Source organism: Anarhichas minor, unplaced genomic scaffold (genome assembly GCF_050575085.1).
Source record: "Anarhichas minor isolate MPS153535 unplaced genomic scaffold, ASM5057508v1 ptg000010l, whole genome shotgun sequence".
NCBI classification, from domain to species: domain Eukaryota; kingdom Metazoa; phylum Chordata; class Actinopteri; order Perciformes; family Anarhichadidae; genus Anarhichas; species Anarhichas minor.
Window position 1 is genome coordinate 10410959 of NW_027466456.1, and position 19710 is coordinate 10430668.

The window sequence follows — 19710 nt, forward strand, 5'->3', positions numbered from 1 at the left end:
TATCTCTTTGTAGATAAACATATAATGAGGCAATTGTTGAACATCAGTAACACGCTTTAAGTAAATGCCAGAGTACATGGAACATGAGATGGATAGATAAGAAGAAATGTATCTTGTTTTAGAAGATGTCAAAGAATATTTTCTGTCATGCTGGCTGTGTTGTTGCTGAACTATGGTGTTTTTACAGTATATGTTATGCATAGGCGTGGTTAAAAGCGAGGTAATGGCGGAACTGATGTTAGCAGACATGTTGCCTGCTTGTTATCTTGATATGTGTCAAATAAGTCTTTTTATAGAAGTTTGAAATGTGCACCTACGTGTATTCATGCGTGTGTGTGTCTGTGTGTGAGAATGATTGTCTTCTTTGCCTTTCATCTGCGTGGCAAACTACTAAATCAATCAGACTTGGCTGAGGTTACACTTACACTATTGTGTTTTAAATACAAATTGTATTCCAGGTATTGCCGCCCCCCCAGGGAGCGTGAGGTGAGACGGAATGAAATCACCAGCTGTAGTGACACACCCACACTATCATACACAAACAAACACACAGATAGGCAGACAAATTACTCTGTCTCGCTTCCTTCCTTCCACTCTGACTAATACATCCATGCACACTCATGCAAATACCCACATAACCTGACTAGGAGATACATATTTGCATAAACAAATCCTTAAAGCAAAAACGAAACCTGCTTCTTACTTGCTTGTTTGCATTTTTAAGGTGCAGTTGGCTGAGTCATTAGCCAGTAAATTAGGTAAAGGTTGAGGCAATAGTTTCCATGTTAGGTGATATAAACATCCTGTCCCTACAGAAACCTGGTTCTGCGCCCGTTTCCTGGTGGTGGTTAAACATAGGCAGACGTGATGCCCTTAACGTAATCATTTGCAAATTAGGAACACGCCGTTCCAAAATAAAATGTAAGTGGTGAATGTGACATTAAACCTTATAAAATCAATGCTACAATGACGCAATACTTGGTCGATTATTACTCAAGTCTGATTTCTTTTACGACCTTTTTAAATTTTAGAAAAATACGAAAAGAGAAGAGGTAGTTTGCAGGGACAATTTCCCTGTTTATTGTAATTGTAGGAGTTAATTTTCCATTTCACATGAAGTCACTATCAAATGAATGGCCCTAAGCTTGGTTTCCACTGAGAGGCAAGTTAGAGCACCGGGAGCCCCAATTAGTCAACGCCAAACATCTCAGTGCAGTAAACCAGCATGGTCTGAGATGACTCCAGAGGAATATTTCGGTGAGGAATGAAACCCTGTGAACTTGCCGTCAAGCAGTGAGGCATGGCTTTAAAAAAAACAAAAGGTGGTTAGACAATGTCCCAGAACTCTGTTATTAAGTCACCATAATCTGTCACCATAATCTGTATTAGCAGTTTTGTTGAAGGAGCAAACGCTTTCACATTCCCTTCCGAGAGCAAAATGCTAAGTACAGCTCTCACAGTATGGGAAATGAAGCGATTACTAAAAGGTTGCAGGTTCAAAGCTAGCTCAAGTATTCGGCTGAAAACACCACGTCAGTCAGCTACAGTATAAGTTAAACTGCACGTCTCGAGCAATCTGCTGTGCTGTTTGAACACCGGTACTTCCATCTAAAAGCAAACGACGAATTTGCTGATTAGATCGAGGTGCACGGAAAGGAGCAAAGATGGCACTCCTGACAAAATGCAGACACTCACAGTATCGAGGTTTCCCATTGAACCTTTCCAAAATTGGATTTTTTTTAAGGTATTCTAAAGTGCTTGTGTCAGAGGAAGTAGCCAATAAAACAAGTGCTAAAGGCTTCCCCCCAACTGCTAATGTGTGTGCGTATGTGTTATTTCGTCAGTACTGTTGATGAAGGGGCTGTGACTTATTCAATAGCAACTGAACACAGAGCCATTCAATGAACCCACGGGACAATGCAGACAGCTGTGAATTCCGGGTCTCGGACAGGGTGAGGGGTTGGGTGGTTAACTAGGAAGTTGGGGAATAGAAGGGAGAGAATGTGCACATTCACACACGCACACATGCACACACACAAAAGAAAGTTTGCAAGCTGGAGTTTGTGAGGATCCAAATTTTAGCATTTTCATTAAAGTCAGTAAGAAAATGTTGTTCCCTAAATATACTTGCACAGAGAGAAACAGAGAAAGAAGCTTAAAATCCTAAGTGGCAAACATTAGAGTGAATAATCCTAAGAGGTACAAGAGTAAAAGCCACAGTGACAATGCAGTAAACAAAGCAGAAGCTCGAGTTTCAACCGCTTACATTTACGCACACATCGATGACTCAAACAGGCACACGTACAATCACTCATACTCATCACAGCCAGACGCCGGCTTCAAAAAACGTGTACGCATATATGCACATAGTCATTGAAACACACACATGCTGACATGTATTCACAGACACACACACACACACACACGAAAGCACACCTGGTTTTGTAGACAGCTGCCCTTAGGGCTACCTGTTCGTCAGATCCACTGTGCTTAGTAATTAGGAGAGTCAGTGAGAGAAGGGGATAGGGAGGGGGAGAAAAAAAGGGGGTAAAGACAAAGAGGCCCAGTCCATCGGCGGTACAGGAACTAGACTAGACTTCATGAGCCCTTGAAAACGCAATACACTCCTTGGTTGCAGCAAATACCCACACTTACACACACACTCACACATATATGTCATTTCAAGAAGCAGCTGCGCTAGCTCACAATGTCCTCCTTACTGTGATCAAAGCTATTTTCCATTTCAACTGCTCTGCTCCCATAAAGCCTCTGACAGAAAAGAACAATGTTGTGTTTGTTTTTGTTTATTTATATCACAAGTCCCAGAGTTATCTGGTAAGAGCTGCTTGTCAGAAATGGCCTCTGCAGACATGATAGGCCAAGCAGACGGACCAAAAAACCCACATAGTATTAGGCCCCAAGGTATCTTTTGACAAGGGGGAAATAATTGAGGGGATGGGGGCCCAGCAACAAATGCAGAGAGCAAAGACTGACGTTCATTAGACCTCCCCACGGGGAGAGATGATACAAGAGTTACACTGAGTGAGATAGGAACGAGCCTTGAGTTAAAAATAAGAGACAAGGAGGGAGAAAGAGAGACACAGAAAGGTGGAACGAGAGCTTATGTCCTATGCACCAACGGCGTAACCCTGTTAACGCACACACACAGGACAAACCTATTGTGTGACAGCCATTGTGGGATGACTGACAGTGAGTGGAAGCGGGGTGAAGTATTTGTGTGTGTGTGTGTGTGTGCTGATTGAAGGGGGGGGGGGGGTTGTCATGAGAGGCGAGTCCGTTCAGGAATTCCACAGAGGAATCACCTCCTTGGCCTGTCCATGTCGCAGCAACCAAGTACCGTGACTATGTGTGTGGGTGTGTGTGTGTGTGTGTGTGCGCTGAAGGGGAGGTCTTGCCATAAAATGGAGGGGACTTCTCCTAATCATCGCACTCTGGCCCTGCACAAAGGCAAAAAGGCTGCTTGGACAATTTGAATTTGAATAGCATCTCTCCTCCTGCTCTCTTTTTTTCCTGTCTCTCTTCCTCTTTCTCTGCGCCACGTTGGCCAACAAAGATAGCACAGAAAGCAATCAGGCTAATAGCGCTAATAAGTTGAGCGTGGGGTCCTCACTCTCAGTGTTGACACATTTCACTGTTCCTCTGGCTAAACAGAGGCTCAAGTGTTTGGCAACCAGACGGCATAGTATTTTAATGGAGTGGCTACCCCATGCCAGGTTGCCATGTGCTTGGTCTGTTTGACTGTAGGAGAATACAACAAAAGCAATTCAGAGAAGAGGTGGGGAGCAGATAATTAACTAGTGGAGTAGCCTAAGGAAAGGATTTCGGGGAAAGAGTCATCGGGGAAGTTTGAAGTTTTTTCTTTTTTTTTTCATTACTTTTTTTCTGGCTGAAACAAAATCCATGTTTCATTAATACAGCAGTTAAAGCTGGAACGAGAATAAGCCATTTTGTTTTGTGCTTATAGCAGGAAACAGGAAGCGATTAAGTCAGCTTTTCACTAACATTTCAGACATTGCTAGACACTGTAACAATTTTATCTCCGAGGTTGTCGAGACATATCTTTGTGATTGGTTCAGTTATCTTTCAGTTGTCATCGGACGGGGTCACGCTAACAAAGACGAGCATGCTAAAAAGCTCAAAGTAGTTGCGGCAAGATCCAAGCTAAATCCCTCACCTGTCTGCTCCTTGCTACTCGGGCCCCGTGAAACGACTACACATTCCTCTCTCTCAATAATAGCCTTTCTTCCCCTTTTCCTCTTTGGGCCTTTTTTTTTTTTCCTTCTTTAAGAAGTCTGCTTGTTTGAAAAAAGAAAAAATTTAAGAGGCTTGTAACTGTGGGTGCTGTGTGTGTGTGTGTGCGTGTACGTGTGTGTGTGCGTGTGAGTTGGATGCGGCCATAGGGACAAATGCTTCAGTGCCCTCCCCTGTTATTAGGCCTCCCCTGTCATTACGGGATTAGAGTGCAGGGGTTGGCTTTGCATGTGTGCATGCAAGTGTGCATGAACGCATGTATTTGCCTGCATATGATCTCCCCAAGCCTGTTTGTATACCTGCAATTTTTCTCACACAATCAGAGCTAGCAAGGAAACCCCCCCCCCCCCCCCCATGTTTGCTATGCTTATCCCAGGTGAGTTTGACCTCAATCATAAATACCACTTTACTAAAGCAATCCCTGGGTTACTTAAACAGTGACTCTCTAATTGAATAGTCTTCGTAAGCGGTGGGAGGTTGAAAAACATTCCCCTGTACCCGAAAAGTCACATCCATCACAGCACAGTGTGAAAACACAAGCACAGATATAGAGTTCGGCGAGAAAAAGAGGAAGGAAGAGGAAGAGGAAAGGACAAATGAAAAGAGGTCAAACCTATCACTTCCGAGTGGAGGGAAGAGAGAGAAAGTAGTCAGAGAGAAGTGAGTCACAACAGGGGGATAGATTGAGAGAAAGAGAAGGGGAATTAGATCCATCGTTTCACAGGGATGATGAGAAAGAGATCGAAAACAACTAAGAAAAAAAGTGAGTGCGTGCAAAGAAGATGGATTAAGCTTGTGCATCTGTGTATGCTGATCCAGTGCTACCTCCCACATGTGTACGCTTCACTCTCACTGTGCGAGAGCGTGTGTTTTTTACGGCAGTAAATTTGCATGTTCATTTGCCTGATTCACTCCGTTTGCTCTCTCCCCTCCCTCCAACCTACAATCATCCCCTCTCTCATTTTACATTTCCAGGATTTCAAAGGGTGAAGTGAAACATATAGAGCTAAAAGGCAAACGAGAGCACTGCCTGTGTACTAGGGAGGATCCTTTAGTCACACAATGGCTGTTTCTCCCCCAACTCGTTCTTCTGGTTTTTTTTCTATTTACTTTTCTTTTTTCTCTCTCTTGGACGAGCCTATAAGGCAAACCGCCAGCACGGTCTTAGAAGCTTTCAGAGGTTGTTTGCTTTAAAAAATACCTTTCGCTCTTTAATCTGTCTTTGGCTCTCTCTCATCCTTTATCATCCATACAGCACGGGTTTTGACAGTTTGGCACACAGAAGCGGTTGCTTTGAGCGTGGGCATAGCACTACATTTTTTGGTTTGTTTTGTTTCCTCTATAGTTTGTGTGTGCGTGTTTGTGTATTTTCTGTGACTGTGCAAGTGTCTGGATTTTGCTGCACGGTCATGAATATTGCAGTGCTCCTCTATTAGCCGATGTACTACACACGCACGCACACACACGCACGCACGCACACATAAACATAGTGTGCAGAGACAAATGAGCATAGCAGCCACCTACATGCACACACATATGCGCACGCGCGCACACACACACACACACACACACACACACACACACACACACACACACACTGACAGAGTGGGAGCAGCCGGGTGAGGTCGGGGTCATTCGGTGCTTTTGCTTTGGCCCATTGACTCCGGATTGGTGCTCCACTTTGGGCACAATACAGAGCTCTAATGCACAAATGCACACAATTACACCAGCACATGGACACACATGCACACATTCATACACACACGAAAGCACAGGCCTGGTAGGGCTAAACAATGCAGATGCATCGAGAAGAGAAGTGTAACTGCTGCACATGCACTCCCGAATGATCCACTGTGTACACCACTGAGTCAGACCGCACATCCGTGTGTCCGTGTTTTCCATATATCTCTTTCTGCTCTCGTTCTTTCTCTCTTGTCTCTGTCTCCCATTTACCTCCCCTCTTTGCCTGTCAGTGTTCCACCGTGTTGTCATTTTCAGCAAGGTCAGCTCTAATGACAAGCCAATTCACCAAACACACGAGCCAGTCATAATAATAAACACCAGGCGGCGGAGGTGTATAATTTCCACCCCAGCGGCTTACCTACCTGCGTAGCTGTCGGTTAAAGGTCTCAAATCACACACTGTCATGGTCTGAGTCAGCGGAAGTCCCACTGCTAATATGCACTTACACGGTTTGTGGGATGAAAAGACAAGTATGCCCTTATTTGCACAAGAGACAAATGTGGCTCATTGCATCTGATTGCAAAGAGAGCTCTCCGCAAAAGCAGATGGAATTCATGATTTGTTTGAAAGCACCTCCACTATCAGCATAGAGAGAAAATCGGAAACTGACAGGCGAGAAAGGGAAACGATTGTTTGGCTGTGAGCTGGCTAGATCCCTGCGCTGCTGCCTGGACATGATATTCGTTCCCTGCACCACCACTCCCAGAGAGACAGTTCTCGCTGTGAGAAGAGGCTCACGGTGAAGCTTCTAGAGCATTTTGCCCATATTTCCCCTAGACAGGAACTCTCTTGGAAGTCATGTTTTCTCACCGGTGTAATAGGCACATACACATGTCAGGGACACTCACCCAAAGCATGAGGGGGTGAGATTCAATGGGAATTTCCAGCTTTAGGAGCAAGTCGTCTCTACAGAGCTAGACTCACAAGGGGTCTCTTGAGTTCGAAGGTATTTGCGTTTGTCACCGCTGGTGCTCCTGAATGCAGCAGTTAAGGCAGCAGGTGTGGGGGGGCTGGGGTTTACTCTTTTATTTTGCTCCCAAGTCCTTTTTCCTGCCAGCTTATTAGGACCAAAAGAAATAGGAAAAAAGAGGGGGATAAAGGCAGAGAAAACCTCAGAGATGTTGGTAGAGTAGCAAAGTGAGCCGAGAGACTTGGAACATCTCGCACTTCCTCTCACGAACAGGGACGGTTCAAGTTCACTTGCTGGCAGTGCCGTTTCATCATCTTTTACTATCTTGTAGAACAGCACAGCGGTTGAGATAATAAGGGTGGCTGCGTACTGCGCCTTGAGCACCAGGTAGTAAAAGACTCAACATTTATAGTGCTCCTTCACTGCTCTCACAAAGCCGTCGTCTTTGCCAGTATCGAAACAAGAGGGTGAAAAGGGGAGAGGAGAGAATCCTGTCCACCATTTTGTGTGTATTGTGAACATGACGTGTGTGTGTGTGTGGGTGTGTGTGTGTGTGTGTGTTTCTCTGTGTTTGCCAGGAGACAGGCACAAAAGTAAGATAAACTTGAAGTGCATATGTGCTCAAGTATTGGCAGAAAGTGAATCCAATTGAAGTGTTTCGACCTCTGTTCCGCTCAAAAGCTCCTCTTTTGTGACATCTAACTTTATAACCCCCCTCTTCACTGAAGCCTTCTGTTGGGTTGTATATCTTAGGGAGTTTTACAACCTGTTACTCGCTGTACGTGGGGGTGTTATCAAGTGTGTGTGTGTGTGTGTGTTGCGGTGCCCTGTGGGAAGCGGAACCGTTTCTCAGCGAGACTCGCTGTTGTTTCCTTTCCCCTGTATAAAAGCAAACGTCTAATTGAAACTAATTAGCCAGACATGGAGCCGCAGTAAAATGTCACACAATACCTCACAGATCACCCACCTAGATCCTTGCCTTACTGTCTGTTGGTCTTCCTGTCACACCCAGACGTCCAGTACTTCTTTGTGTAATTGAATCTAATATCGCTCTAATCCCGCGCTTTCTGTCATTCATTAATTCACCCAGTTATCTGAGAACAACTTCGGTCAAAGCCTCTTATCTCTTCCGCGGCTCATTTTACAAGTTTTATGACATTGTTGTAAAACCTTTGAAAGTTCAATTGATCTCCTCTGTCACCCTGTTCCTCTTTGTCTGACCTGGTTGTTTTCTGTCTGCTTCCGTTCACAGAGACGCTGATGGACACGAAGTGGGCCACGACAGAATTAGCCTGGACTGCACACCCTGAGACAGGGGTGAGTTGACTGTGCAGTGTGTGTGTGTTTGCATGCCTTTGTGTGTTCGTGTAGAGTAAGACTGATTTATTAATGGAGAAACAGATGGAGAAAAGAGAATTGTGTGGGCAACATAACCGCTGCTTTAGATTTATAATTGAAATTCACATATATGTTCAGGTGTAGACAATAACTTCGACCCTATACTTATTCAAGGGGTACATTTAGTGTTGAGTGTGTGTTTGTGTGTGCTTGTGCTTCTACATACAGTGTGTCTGCATGCCTGTCTGAAGTTAAACAGTCCTGCACAACTTCATTGGCAAATCACTCAACAAGATATGTTTTGGGATTCAACAGGATGTGCTTTTTAGCAAGCAGAACAAGATACACTGCAATCCAATTTCACTGAAACGCCCAGTCACAGATGTTCCCTTCCCCTTGCCCCAGTGCACTGATAACATGAAAAACGCCATTTTCCTCACGAACTAACCTTTGAAACACTAAAATATTTCTTGCCGTTGACCCATTGCACGCCCCGGCATCCAAATCTACCACACACAATGTGCCAGTGACAGCCCCATCTTGCTTTCCCATGTGGTCTCCACAATGGCTTAAAGAGGAGTCTTGACCCTTCCTCAGCTATACTTCAAAGACCCCCAGCGCTCCTCCCCTTGCCTTTGTGTGGCCCTCTGACTTGGCCCTTGTGTTTTAAAAGGTGGGGCCCCATTTTTTACATTTTGTATTTTACCCTGCAATTGCAGCAACATTCCACCGCAGCAGTTCAAAGTCGACCACCCTCCTTATTTCCCCCTTCTTTTACTTCCAAGTAACTGAGCGCAAATGAAGCCAGACACACTAGCATCCTCAGCTGCAACAATCAGTAGGACAAACGCCCTAACAGCCTTTCGTGCCCTCCTTCTCCTTCGTCCCTCTCCCTTCCCATCCGTCCATCTTCCTTTGCCTTCCTCTGTCCCCCTCCTCCTCGTTAAGATACAATGCAGTAGTGATGCTCCCACCAGACCCATGCAGAACGCCTCCCGTTTCGTTTCCAAGCAAACCCACAACAGATGCTCCTTTTCAATAGATATACATACAGTGGAGAGCCTTATGCGCTCCCATTATCAACCAAAGGACTGGAGAAGAGTTTCTCCCCTGCCTTTTTTTGTAGCAGAATGTCCCACAGATGGTGATTCCCGAGTTGACTTTCCACCCTGCTTTCCCTCCTTCTATATTTCTATTACAAAGAGATAATGCTATATTTTTCTGTCTTTATGCACAATGTATTGTGCATATGTTTATTTGTATGCTTTTGGGCTTTTGCAATGGGAGCATCGCGGCCTGTTTTTGCAACGGATGACGAGTGTTTCGGAGGAACCGATACAGTGGCTGAGAAGACAAACAAAACAAAATACTGCAAGAGCTGGAAGGGAGGGGGAGGATAGTGAGATTAAATACAATCCACAGAAATGTCCAAGCAGGGAGAAGGAGACAGCATATAAGAAAACAAATAATACATTTCTAAGAAAAAATCTTCGAAAAAGACTCTCTCACATAGACTACTCACACTCTCCCAGGCATGCTGTCCAGTCAAGTCTGAGTCTCAGCATCTCTGTGTTTTTCACAGTGTTGCACAACACATACCGATAAAGCATCAGACATAAAGATACACAGAGGAAACATAAACTGCATCTAATTGTGACAGTGGGTTTGAGAATGTGCATCTGTAAGAGCACATATAATTATACGTGCAAGGTACTGCCATCACATATGTGTGTGTGTGCGTGTACACATGTGTTCTTTCCCCTCTGTGTCTGCACTTTGGTTTGTGGATTTCTCTATCTCACTGTCTTCATCTGTCTATAGTAATAGAATCAGCAGAATCTGTGTATCATGCCTGTGTCTGTGTGTCAGTGTCTGTGCACGTAGACACCTATCTCGAGGAAAATTGGAAATGCAAGCAACAACATGAGGGCATCATGTTGTTGCTTGCATTTCCAATTTTCCCAATGTCTCTCTGTATTGTGTGTGTGTGTGTTTGTCCATATACTGTATCATTTATCTTCCAAAACAGATGGGTCATGAAGGGGGTATTCCCCTATATAGCAAGGCTTCCCTCAGACTTGGAATGACACCCACAGAGTTTTCCATAACCAAACTGACAACAATATACCAAATTAGTTAGCCTGTGGAGATAATAACCATTGTTATTGCAAGCTGCTTCACAGATCTCCAGCATGCTAAAACATGTTATGAACAAGCTAAAATGTCTTCAAATTAGCCTCAGAGAGCTTATTCATTCTAACATCAAACAGAATAAAGCACACAGAAGCTTGTGGGGGCTACAACATTTCAGCTAATGCCTAAAGCTAATGGGAGTTTATCTTCGTTGCTGTCCAGGTTAGTTAAAGTTAATGCTCACCATGAATTAATTTAAGGTTGTTAAATGGCATAAATTGTCCATAAAGATCTTAAGGTCTTAAACTCCTGCAGCACATGCGTCTACTTTCTCTATCCATAATCCATGGTTTGTTCCAAAGACCCATAGTTACGCCAAAATGCTGCCATATATATTTTTAATGCGGGCCTTTGGACCGGCAAGGAGTGCATCACAGAGGTATTGTTCATCATCACCTTAAAGCAAAGTTGAAAGCTTTGATTGGAAAGGACAAAGAGAAAATTAAGTGAAACCACAAATTTCGCATAACGATTAATCTTGTTGGAAATCGATGCCAAGCAACTTGACCCTTTTTCGAATGACCTATTAATTCATTCATGCTTTGTAAGCAGGCGCTCAGAGTGTTTGGCCACTGGTGCGTGTCTCTGGGGGATGACCTCTCTCTAAACACACACATACACAAACAGACGCACAACTTTACGTACATACCCTCAAACAAACACAGAGCAATTAAACATTCAGGCAGACAGACTCACACTAGCACATTTAAACAAACATGCACATTGTCAAACACACACCCACAAACACTTGGCTGTAACGCTCTTTTGATTTATTACACTAAACTAAATACCCATTGACACTTCATGCTTTTAGCCATCCCATTGACCTGGTCGGTGATTATTGATTCCCTCTAGTCGCTTCCTCTTCGTTCTTGCCGAGCCATCGTTTTAATGCAACGGCCGAGCTACACCCATTCTCCCTCTCCCCCTTATGGCCTCCAGGGTCCTGGATGAATAGACTTGTCTCCACCACATCCATATCACAGCTTCAATTAAGATGCTCAGATAGTAAGAACTGGCTCTGGAGAACAAATTGGTGCCTTCGATCAAATGTTCCGAGGAAAACTTTGATCCTGAGAGTGCAACCATAGACACTTAATTTGTTATAGATGTTTTGGCATTTAAGAGTCAAGTATTCTAATATTTCAGGGTGGCTGAGTGATGTGACCACCCTGTAATCAGTAGGTCGCAGGTTCAATCACATGGATTTAGGTAGCAAGTCCAATGACAGCCATGTAAAATAGTCCAGACTTTTAGCTGAAACTGCACTCAAGCTTTTATTAATTTGTCTAGTGTTGTTTTGCATTGCTATACCTAATGCAAAACACTTATTTGAAAGGTGCTACATATGCAAATAACCTTCCCAGGCCTTAATAATAAATGCACTCTGTTTTTCTGATCGGAAAGGAGAGCAGATCCCTCAGCACACACGCACAAAGATATATTATACACACAGGAATCGCTATTTGAAGTAAAATTATTTAATCTTGGTGTCCTCATTCGAGATTGAAAAATGTGTCTAACAGTAAAGCTTTTAAGTCTAGTTTGCTTGCGCTTATGTAATGAAGCTGGTAATCAAAGTTTAGAAAATTGAATCGCATTTTATCCTGAGTAATTCACCCCCTGGGTACTGTAGCAGCATTGAAAGATGTAGAGGATTGTAAAAAACGAAAATCATGAAGGTTAACCGGCGTCTTCATTAGAGGACGTTGCGATCATTGCTCTGTAATTGAAGCGTAATTGGTTGTGAAGCAGTGTGACTGCTACTTCCAAACAGATATGAGGTAAACATGCTGCGGTGGCTCTGTGGTGAGGGGGTGACAGGTTGCTGTAATTGAGATGAATTTGCAGTCCTCGTCCCTGGCTCCACTAACCAGAGATGAAAAGTGTAGCATGGCAAAGGCAAGGGAATGTTATTGAAAATGCCCAAAAAGCAGAAAAAACTGTCTGAATATCCGTCCAAGATATCAATACACATTTACAGCCTCTGATCTGTTTATGTTTCTCTATTCTCTTTTCAGTGGGAAGAGGTGAGTGGGTACGATGATGCCATGAACCCCATCCGGACGTACCAAGTCTGCAATGTACGCGAGGTCAACCAGAATAACTGGCTGCGCAGTGACTTCATCCCACGAAAAGATGTGCTGCGTGTATATGTGGAGATGAAATTCACAGTGCGCGATTGCAACAGCATTCCCAATATCCCAGGTTCCTGCAAAGAGACCTTCAACCTCTTCTACTACGAGTCTGACTCAGACTCAGCCACAGCCACAAGCCCTTTCTGGATGGAGAACCCTTATGTGAAGGTGGATACCATTGCCCCAGATGAGAGCTTTTCCATGCTTGAGACTGGGCGGGTAAACACAAAGGTTCGAAGTTTCGGGCCATTGTCCAAAGCCGGGTTCTACTTGGCCTTTCAGGATCTTGGCGCTTGCATGTCACTCATCTCAGTGAGGGTCTTTTACAAAAAATGCTCCACCACCATTGCCAACTTTGCCGTTTTCCCAGAGACAGCAACTGGGGCCGAGGCAACCTCTTTGGTTATTGCGCCAGGAACTTGTGTCCCCAACGCTCTGGAGGTGTCCGTGCCATTGAAGCTCTATTGCAATGGAGATGGCGAGTGGATGGTTCCTGTAGGAGCCTGCACTTGCTCGCCTGGCTTCGAACCAGCCATGAAGGATACCCAATGTCAAGGTGAGTGTTTTCACAACAGGTATTTTGAGTCAGTCGAGGATTTTAATACTCAGTGTTTGTCATGGTGGATTAATCTAGAGGTTAGAGAGACAGACTGAACAGGGTACACAAGGTCCAAGCCCTATGTCAACTGCTACCCAAAGCTACCCAAATCCACTCAATGAAACGTTACAAATTTACAGAGCAGTGAGCTATTTCTTTGTTGTTGCATATTTCATCGTCTTTCCTTCCCTGCAAGATGGGGGGGGGGGGGGGGGGATTTCCCTATAGCGATCAATAATGTATCACATTATTACTGCTGAGAAAAGTTAATTTGCATTTTAGGCACATAGTATCTGATGGTTGCATGCATGGTGAATTACAATGAGTGAGTAGTAAGGGGTCAAAGTCTTGCTGAAGGACGCTTCATGTGCACCAAAGGATGTTGTGGACACACACTGATTGTTGGAGAGATTGAAGCGGTATTATTTTGGCTACAGGTCACAGCCACTATCACTAGATTGTCCAGCTGCCACATTATTATGAGCCTTTTATTTGCCTCGTATTCTTTGACACATTAATCCAATGATGACAAGGTAAAATAATACACACTAGATGTACACACTAGATGACACCATCAGCAGGCGACTGTTCACTCCTCTGACCTCAGTTTTGCTTGGCAGCTGGTTGCTAAATAAATGGAAATGCAGGGGAGGCTGTCTGCTTCTGAGAGGCCCTCTGATGGTTTCAGGTCTGATGGAAAACATGACGGGTTCACAGAGGTTGAGAGCAAGGTGAATTTAAACAGCAAGGTCTCGACTAAAATGCAGTGCAGGTGACAGCATGGAAAAGAACGAGGGATAAATGGAAAATGTGTGTGTGTGTTGAGGGGTATGGGGGCGTAAAATTAGGCTTAGGGTGCGCAGGTCAAATGGAGAAAGCAGAATGAGAAGGAGAGAGAGCGGGGAGCTGGTAGGGTTATTCTTCAGCGGGGTTGAATGCGAGGTGTCTGCACATGTACAGTTTGTCTGTGGTTTGCCTGCCTGGGTTCAGAGGGCTCATTTTTCTCCTTATAGCAGTGAGAGATGAGACTGAGAAGACCTTTAAGTTAAGTACCAATACTGGTGATCATCCAGAGAGTGGGTGGATACTTTACACTGGCAGCTTCTGGCAGACCCTAAATATGTGTACTCACCTTTAGAAGGAGAGTGTGTATGTGTGAGAGAGAGCGTAGTAAATCTAAAGCATGGTGTATGTGGTTAAAAACTAATTTGTTTGCTCCTGGCAGCTCAAGGTTAAAGCCCTGGCGACTGGGTCCTGATAAAACATACTCTAATCAAGCTTCAGTGGAAACCACAAGGGATAAATCTACCTCTCTTCTCCTTTCACCTCTCCTCAGGTCCACTCTCCTCTCCAAACCCATTTCTCATCATCCTTTGACCATGACTCTTCTTTTCTGTCCTCATGCAGCTTTCTCCACCTTTCTCTGTACTGGTATTTCCTCTCTTTCTCCCGTTCCTTCTCAATCCAAAGGCCATTGCTCACATTAATACGCCACAAGAGTTACAGTAAGGATGTCTGCATTAATATTAACGGATGAGCCTTTTTTTTTTTTTGCCTTTCCACTTGTTTGCTGCACATTCTGCACCCCCAATATTCTTTACTTTTCTCGTCATGCTCCATACTTTCCAATTTCAGCATATACTCTAATCAGTTCCTTAAGCTCGATGTTCTGCATGAACATAGAGCTTAGGATAATACACAGGGGAGTGTGGAAAGGGGGGGGGGGGGGGGGGGGGCTGCAGAATTAGCATTATCTATGCCTCCACCTCTTCCACCTCTCCTTCCCTTTTGCTCTTGCCCCTTGTCTCTCTTTCTTCCTCATTCTTTAGCCGTTTTTTGAAGGGGAAAATTGATGAAAGGAAGAGGATGACCCCTTTAATCACTGGAAGTTATTTGTCAGCACTTTCAGCCCTTCCTCGAACATTTCTTTTAATGGGATTGCTACATCAAAATCTTTGGGCCAAACCTGTTCAAAAACTCCCCAAACTCTCTTCCCATGGGAGTTGAGAAATTGCTGGTAGTTTACTTTGGGTGAACTTAAATGAACTTGCATGGGTCAAAATACGAAAAATCAAAGAAGTTGTTCCCCCACCTGGTAAAGCTCGAGGTTGTTTCTTATCTGTTTATCAAGCAGTATTTCCTGTTAGTCAGTGGTGTGAAAGACTCTGATTAATGGTGGAAGAACAAATACACTCAGTGCTAATGTACACGGTGCAGTCAACTGGTGGTTTTGTGCTAATATTGAACTTAGAAAAAAAAGAAAAGAAAGCGGGGGAAACAGCAGTAGCAGGAAGTGGTCTGCTGCAGATTTGACCTCCAATCTTTGTTGTTTTCAACAGGGAGCGTAAAACAAATGCAGGAGTTATAGTGATGATTATCATTCAGAGGGACAAACATCGCAGTGTGTCCTTGACATTGACGAGATAGCGCACTAGTGGGTCAGCTAATCAACTGGCCCCTGTAAACTTTGCCTGTCTTACCTGCTCTCATCTTTCTTTATTAAGCGCTGCGGCAAACTCATTCATCTTTTAACGAGACAGTTTATCAAAGATATGGGGCCTGCCAAAGTCGCCGCTGTCTGTGTTTCCCTCCATGCCTGCAACTTATCACCTGAGTTATAAACTTCCAAACAGCGGCTATAAATGTAGAAAGGGCATTCACAAAGGCCAGCGGTGTTTTTATCAGATTAACTGCTTTACTAATCGAGAACCATTTATGGTAAGTATGATGAAGTTAATTTTGCGAAGGTCTGTGAAGGGAGATTTTAAAGACAGAAGGATTCAGACAACAGTCTCTTACCCTAAGTAAATTGAAGTGAATTGAGGCCTAGATGGTGTGTGTGAACAGACATGCATCTTTGTACAGTTGAGGCCAGACTCATGTTTGTATACACTGTGTGCCTCTTTGATTCCCTGTGTGCATGTGTATATGTATTTCATAACTGACTGAATTCAAATGAAAGCACCATGCCAGCACGTTGGCTCTGAGCGTCGTGTATGTAATTTCGGATGACAGTCTCATCGTGTGAGCATGGGTTTAAGCAAACAGCTACATTCTGCTCAAAACACCCTCTCCACTCTTTTTTTTGCACTCTCTAAAAGGGGAAAAGGGAACATGTGGGCTTGAGGGGGAAAAAAACAAATCATATCCATGTGCACACATGTACATCAACAAAAATATGCTAAACACATCAAATAAGCGATTGTAGTCATTTTTACCAGTGAGCTGGAACAGTGTTACCATGGAATGTTCCACTAGTGTTGTGGATGCTTGTATACTAAAACTAAGGCTGTGTGAAAGTAAAATCGATTATTTCGGCCTACTACCCCTTTGGAAATATGACCCACACAAATGTAATATAAGTGTTGCCTTAAATTGTTATATACAATCCTCACTATTACTTATTTTTTTCTTTTCTTTTTTACATCAGCTTGCAACCCTGGCACCTTCAAGTCCAAACAAGGAGACAGCTTCTGCATGCCCTGTCCAGCCAACAGCCGTGCCAGCTCAGGAGCATCCAGTGTTTGCTCCTGTAGAAACGGCTACTACCGCTCAGACACAGATTCTCCCGACTCCCCCTGTACCAGTAAGTAAAGACCACTTTGACCAGATAGCAACCACAAGTTTCAAAGTCACACTGATAAAGTTAAATGTTGTTATTGCAATTCTTTTGAAAACAAGACAGAAATTGATTTATATTTTATATTCATACAGCAATCAAATGTATTGTTAGTCATAAAACTAAATTATTGACTGTGTCGTGAATATTCTCCCAAACTTCCTTCTCTGAATTGTGCTCTCATTGGCTGATTAAAAACCAACAGGAGTAGGTTCCTACCAGGCCACACGGATGGCAAACAAGTCTGCTTGCTTTCCCAACGTTATCCTAAACGTTATCATCCAACTCCTCCCCTGTCTGCCTCTCAGTGAAGTCTATCTGTTCACGATGCTGCCATCCTTTTACAGACAGACAGTGGAGGATTTTTTCTTGTAGCAGTGCCTTCGTTAATAGCAACCACGAACACGTAGGAGCTAATTCATTCGCTGGTGAAGAAAGAAGAAGATCCTTTTTTCTGTTGCTGGGGTGGGGGGCTGATTCTCCCACAGTGCAGTGAGAGATAAGGCTCCAGTAATTGGATAAGAATTGCCGAAGCTCTGCCAATAGTTTGTCTCGGTCGTTCCCCCCAGCACTTTACACACAGACACACACTGGAAATGAGCATGCAATTTAAATTTGAACTGCTGTCCTTTTTTTGGAGAACTGCTGGAAGAGACTCTTGTTATGTGGAAGGAAAAAATGTTGTTGTTAATGCATGAAAAATGTACCAATACCACAGCACAAGGACAATTCTTGGGTCATGAATTGTGTTGTAGGCAGCTATGGAATAATGAATGTATGTGTATAATGATATGTAAACTGTGTTTTGCAGTATGAATCTCTGTCTATTGTCAGTATGTCTCTGTACTGTCAGCAAGACAAATTCTGTAACACCTATTGTGCATGGAGATTAAATTCACTCCGATTCCAAACCTATTTTCCTCATCTTAACCACGCTTTTCTTCTCTTTTGCAGCTGTTCCTTCTGCACCACGCAGTGTCATCTCCAGCGTGAACGAAACCTCACTTGTGCTGGAATGGAGCGACCCACGTGACTTGGGTGGCCGTGAAGACATCTTCTACAACGTCATCTGTAAGAAGTGCCTGCCTGAGCGGGGAATGTGCTCGCGGTGTGACGACAACGTTGACATCTCGCCGCGACACCTGGGCCTGACCCAGCGCCGTGTGGCTGTCCGTAATCTACAAGCCCACACGCAGTACAGCTTTGAGATCCAGGCGGTCAACGGTGTTTCCAACAAAAGCCCCTACACGCCTCAGTTCTCTGCAGTGAACATCACCACAAATCAGGCCGGTAGGTGCAGCTGCAGCCCCTTGGCTTACCTGTCAACGATCAATATTGAACTTGTAGGCACTGCGAAAGGCTTAAAAAAGATGCAAGACAATGTCAGAGAATATGTTCTGCGCTTAAGAAGTAGAGATCAATTTATTGTATGCATGTAGGAGTGTTACATATTTCCCTTTGAACGGGGATTGAGAAGGAAGACATTCTTCTGAATGAGCTTAGAAAGAGACCTTTTTCACACGCCCACAGCATGCTCTGTACTAACACCACTGCAAATAGCAATAGCGAGGCAGTCTGCATTCAAAGTGTTGAACCCCCAGTATACTAGCTGCCCACTGCTTCCAACCCACCACTCCTCCAGCCCACAGCAACAACAGTAACTAGGCCAATGTTGCAATCAGTGCTTGGATGAAAAAATAATGTTTACAGAAGACTGAAATACAGCTGATATATCTACATATATATATTTATACATACTAAACACTAGGGTAGTAATGATAAGCTATTGCTTGTGTTACTTATATCAAATGTCAGATGTACAATCTAAATTAGATTTCAGGGTTAATGATCTGGCATTAAAAAAGGTAGATAGGTATGTAGGTTAGTAAGAAGGTAGGTAGATTATTTTTGCAAATTTCAGTTGGTTCAATTTACCTTTAATAAGGAGAGCTTACTCTACACTTAAGTTTGTGTGGGTTGGTCTCTTTGTTGAGGTTCTCCCAGGGCTCTTAAGTTGTGCCTTGGATGTGTTTAGTCGATTTGTTAAATTTACTATTCCTGCAGGTTTAGACAACACCAAGGATTATCCCTTGCTCCTTCCCCCATCATCTCTCGCCTGTCTCCATTGCGTTTTCCTCCGTTTTCAGGGAGGCCTTCTGTTTGGGGGTCTAATACCCAAAGGCCCTACAGGACCCCGCATGAGGGTTTCATTGTTTTACAGGGGGTTCGGCACTGTCCTGACAGGGACCAATGTCCATCCGGGGTTGCTTGGGGTCAGTTGGGTGCAAAAGAAAAGAGGTGATGGGATAGGAGGGGGCAAGAGAGCATCAACTGTGATCAGATTATCCCCTGGTGTAGTCCCAAGACCATCCCTGCATGTGCATTCACCTTTTAAGAAGCAAAATAAATACTAGGGCGGCGATAAGCCCCAGGGGCCACCTCCATGGTTACTCCAACGTCTTCTCCCGGAGGAGGGCCCCTAATCCCCTGGCTAGAGAAACCAGGGGATCTGCCTAGGAAGCATTGTCTTCTGGGGGAGAAAGGGAGACGTAGTGGGCCTTGGTGGATAGTATGGGGGAGGGAAAGAGGCAGGGAAGGGACGGTTTAGGGCGCAAAGAGAGAGAGAGAGAGAAACAGGGGGATGTCTGGCCACAAACACAGGCAGCCGAGGGAGAAAGGAAATGCAAGGGGGAGGATGAAAGAACTAAAAATGAAGGATTAAAAAGCTTGAAGTAAGGGAGACTGAGAGTGGAGATGGAGGTCTGCATTAGTGAAGAGGAAGATGAAAAGTGAAGCGCCGAAGAGGACAGGGGAAATTAAAGAAGGTGATTGTGTAGGAAATAGTGAAGTGAAGAATGCTATTTTTTTAATAGAAGCTACAACTGAAGATTGACGAACA

At 44.1% G+C, this 19710-nt stretch overlaps 1 protein-coding gene across 2 annotated transcripts in view; it reads left to right on the top strand.

Moving 5' to 3' along the window:
• Positions 1 to 6379: 6379 nt before the first annotated feature.
• Positions 6380 to 19710, top strand: part of ephb3b (eph receptor B3b) — a 29004-nt gene continuing 15673 nt past the window's right edge. Inside the window, exons 1-5 of one of the 2 annotated variants that reach the window (XM_076088124.1) lie at positions 6380 to 6398; positions 8178 to 8242; positions 12478 to 13150; positions 16623 to 16778; positions 17766 to 18101. In XM_076088124.1, coding sequence (XP_075944239.1) covers positions 8186 to 8242; positions 12478 to 13150; positions 16623 to 16778; positions 17766 to 18101 — 1222 coding nt within the window. In that variant the 5' untranslated portion in view covers positions 6380 to 6398; positions 8178 to 8185. Of the gene's footprint in view, positions 6399 to 8177; positions 8243 to 11676; positions 11692 to 12477; positions 13151 to 16622; positions 16779 to 17765; positions 18102 to 19710 lie in introns of those variants that run through there. The other variant, XM_076088123.1, reaches the window with a different exon arrangement.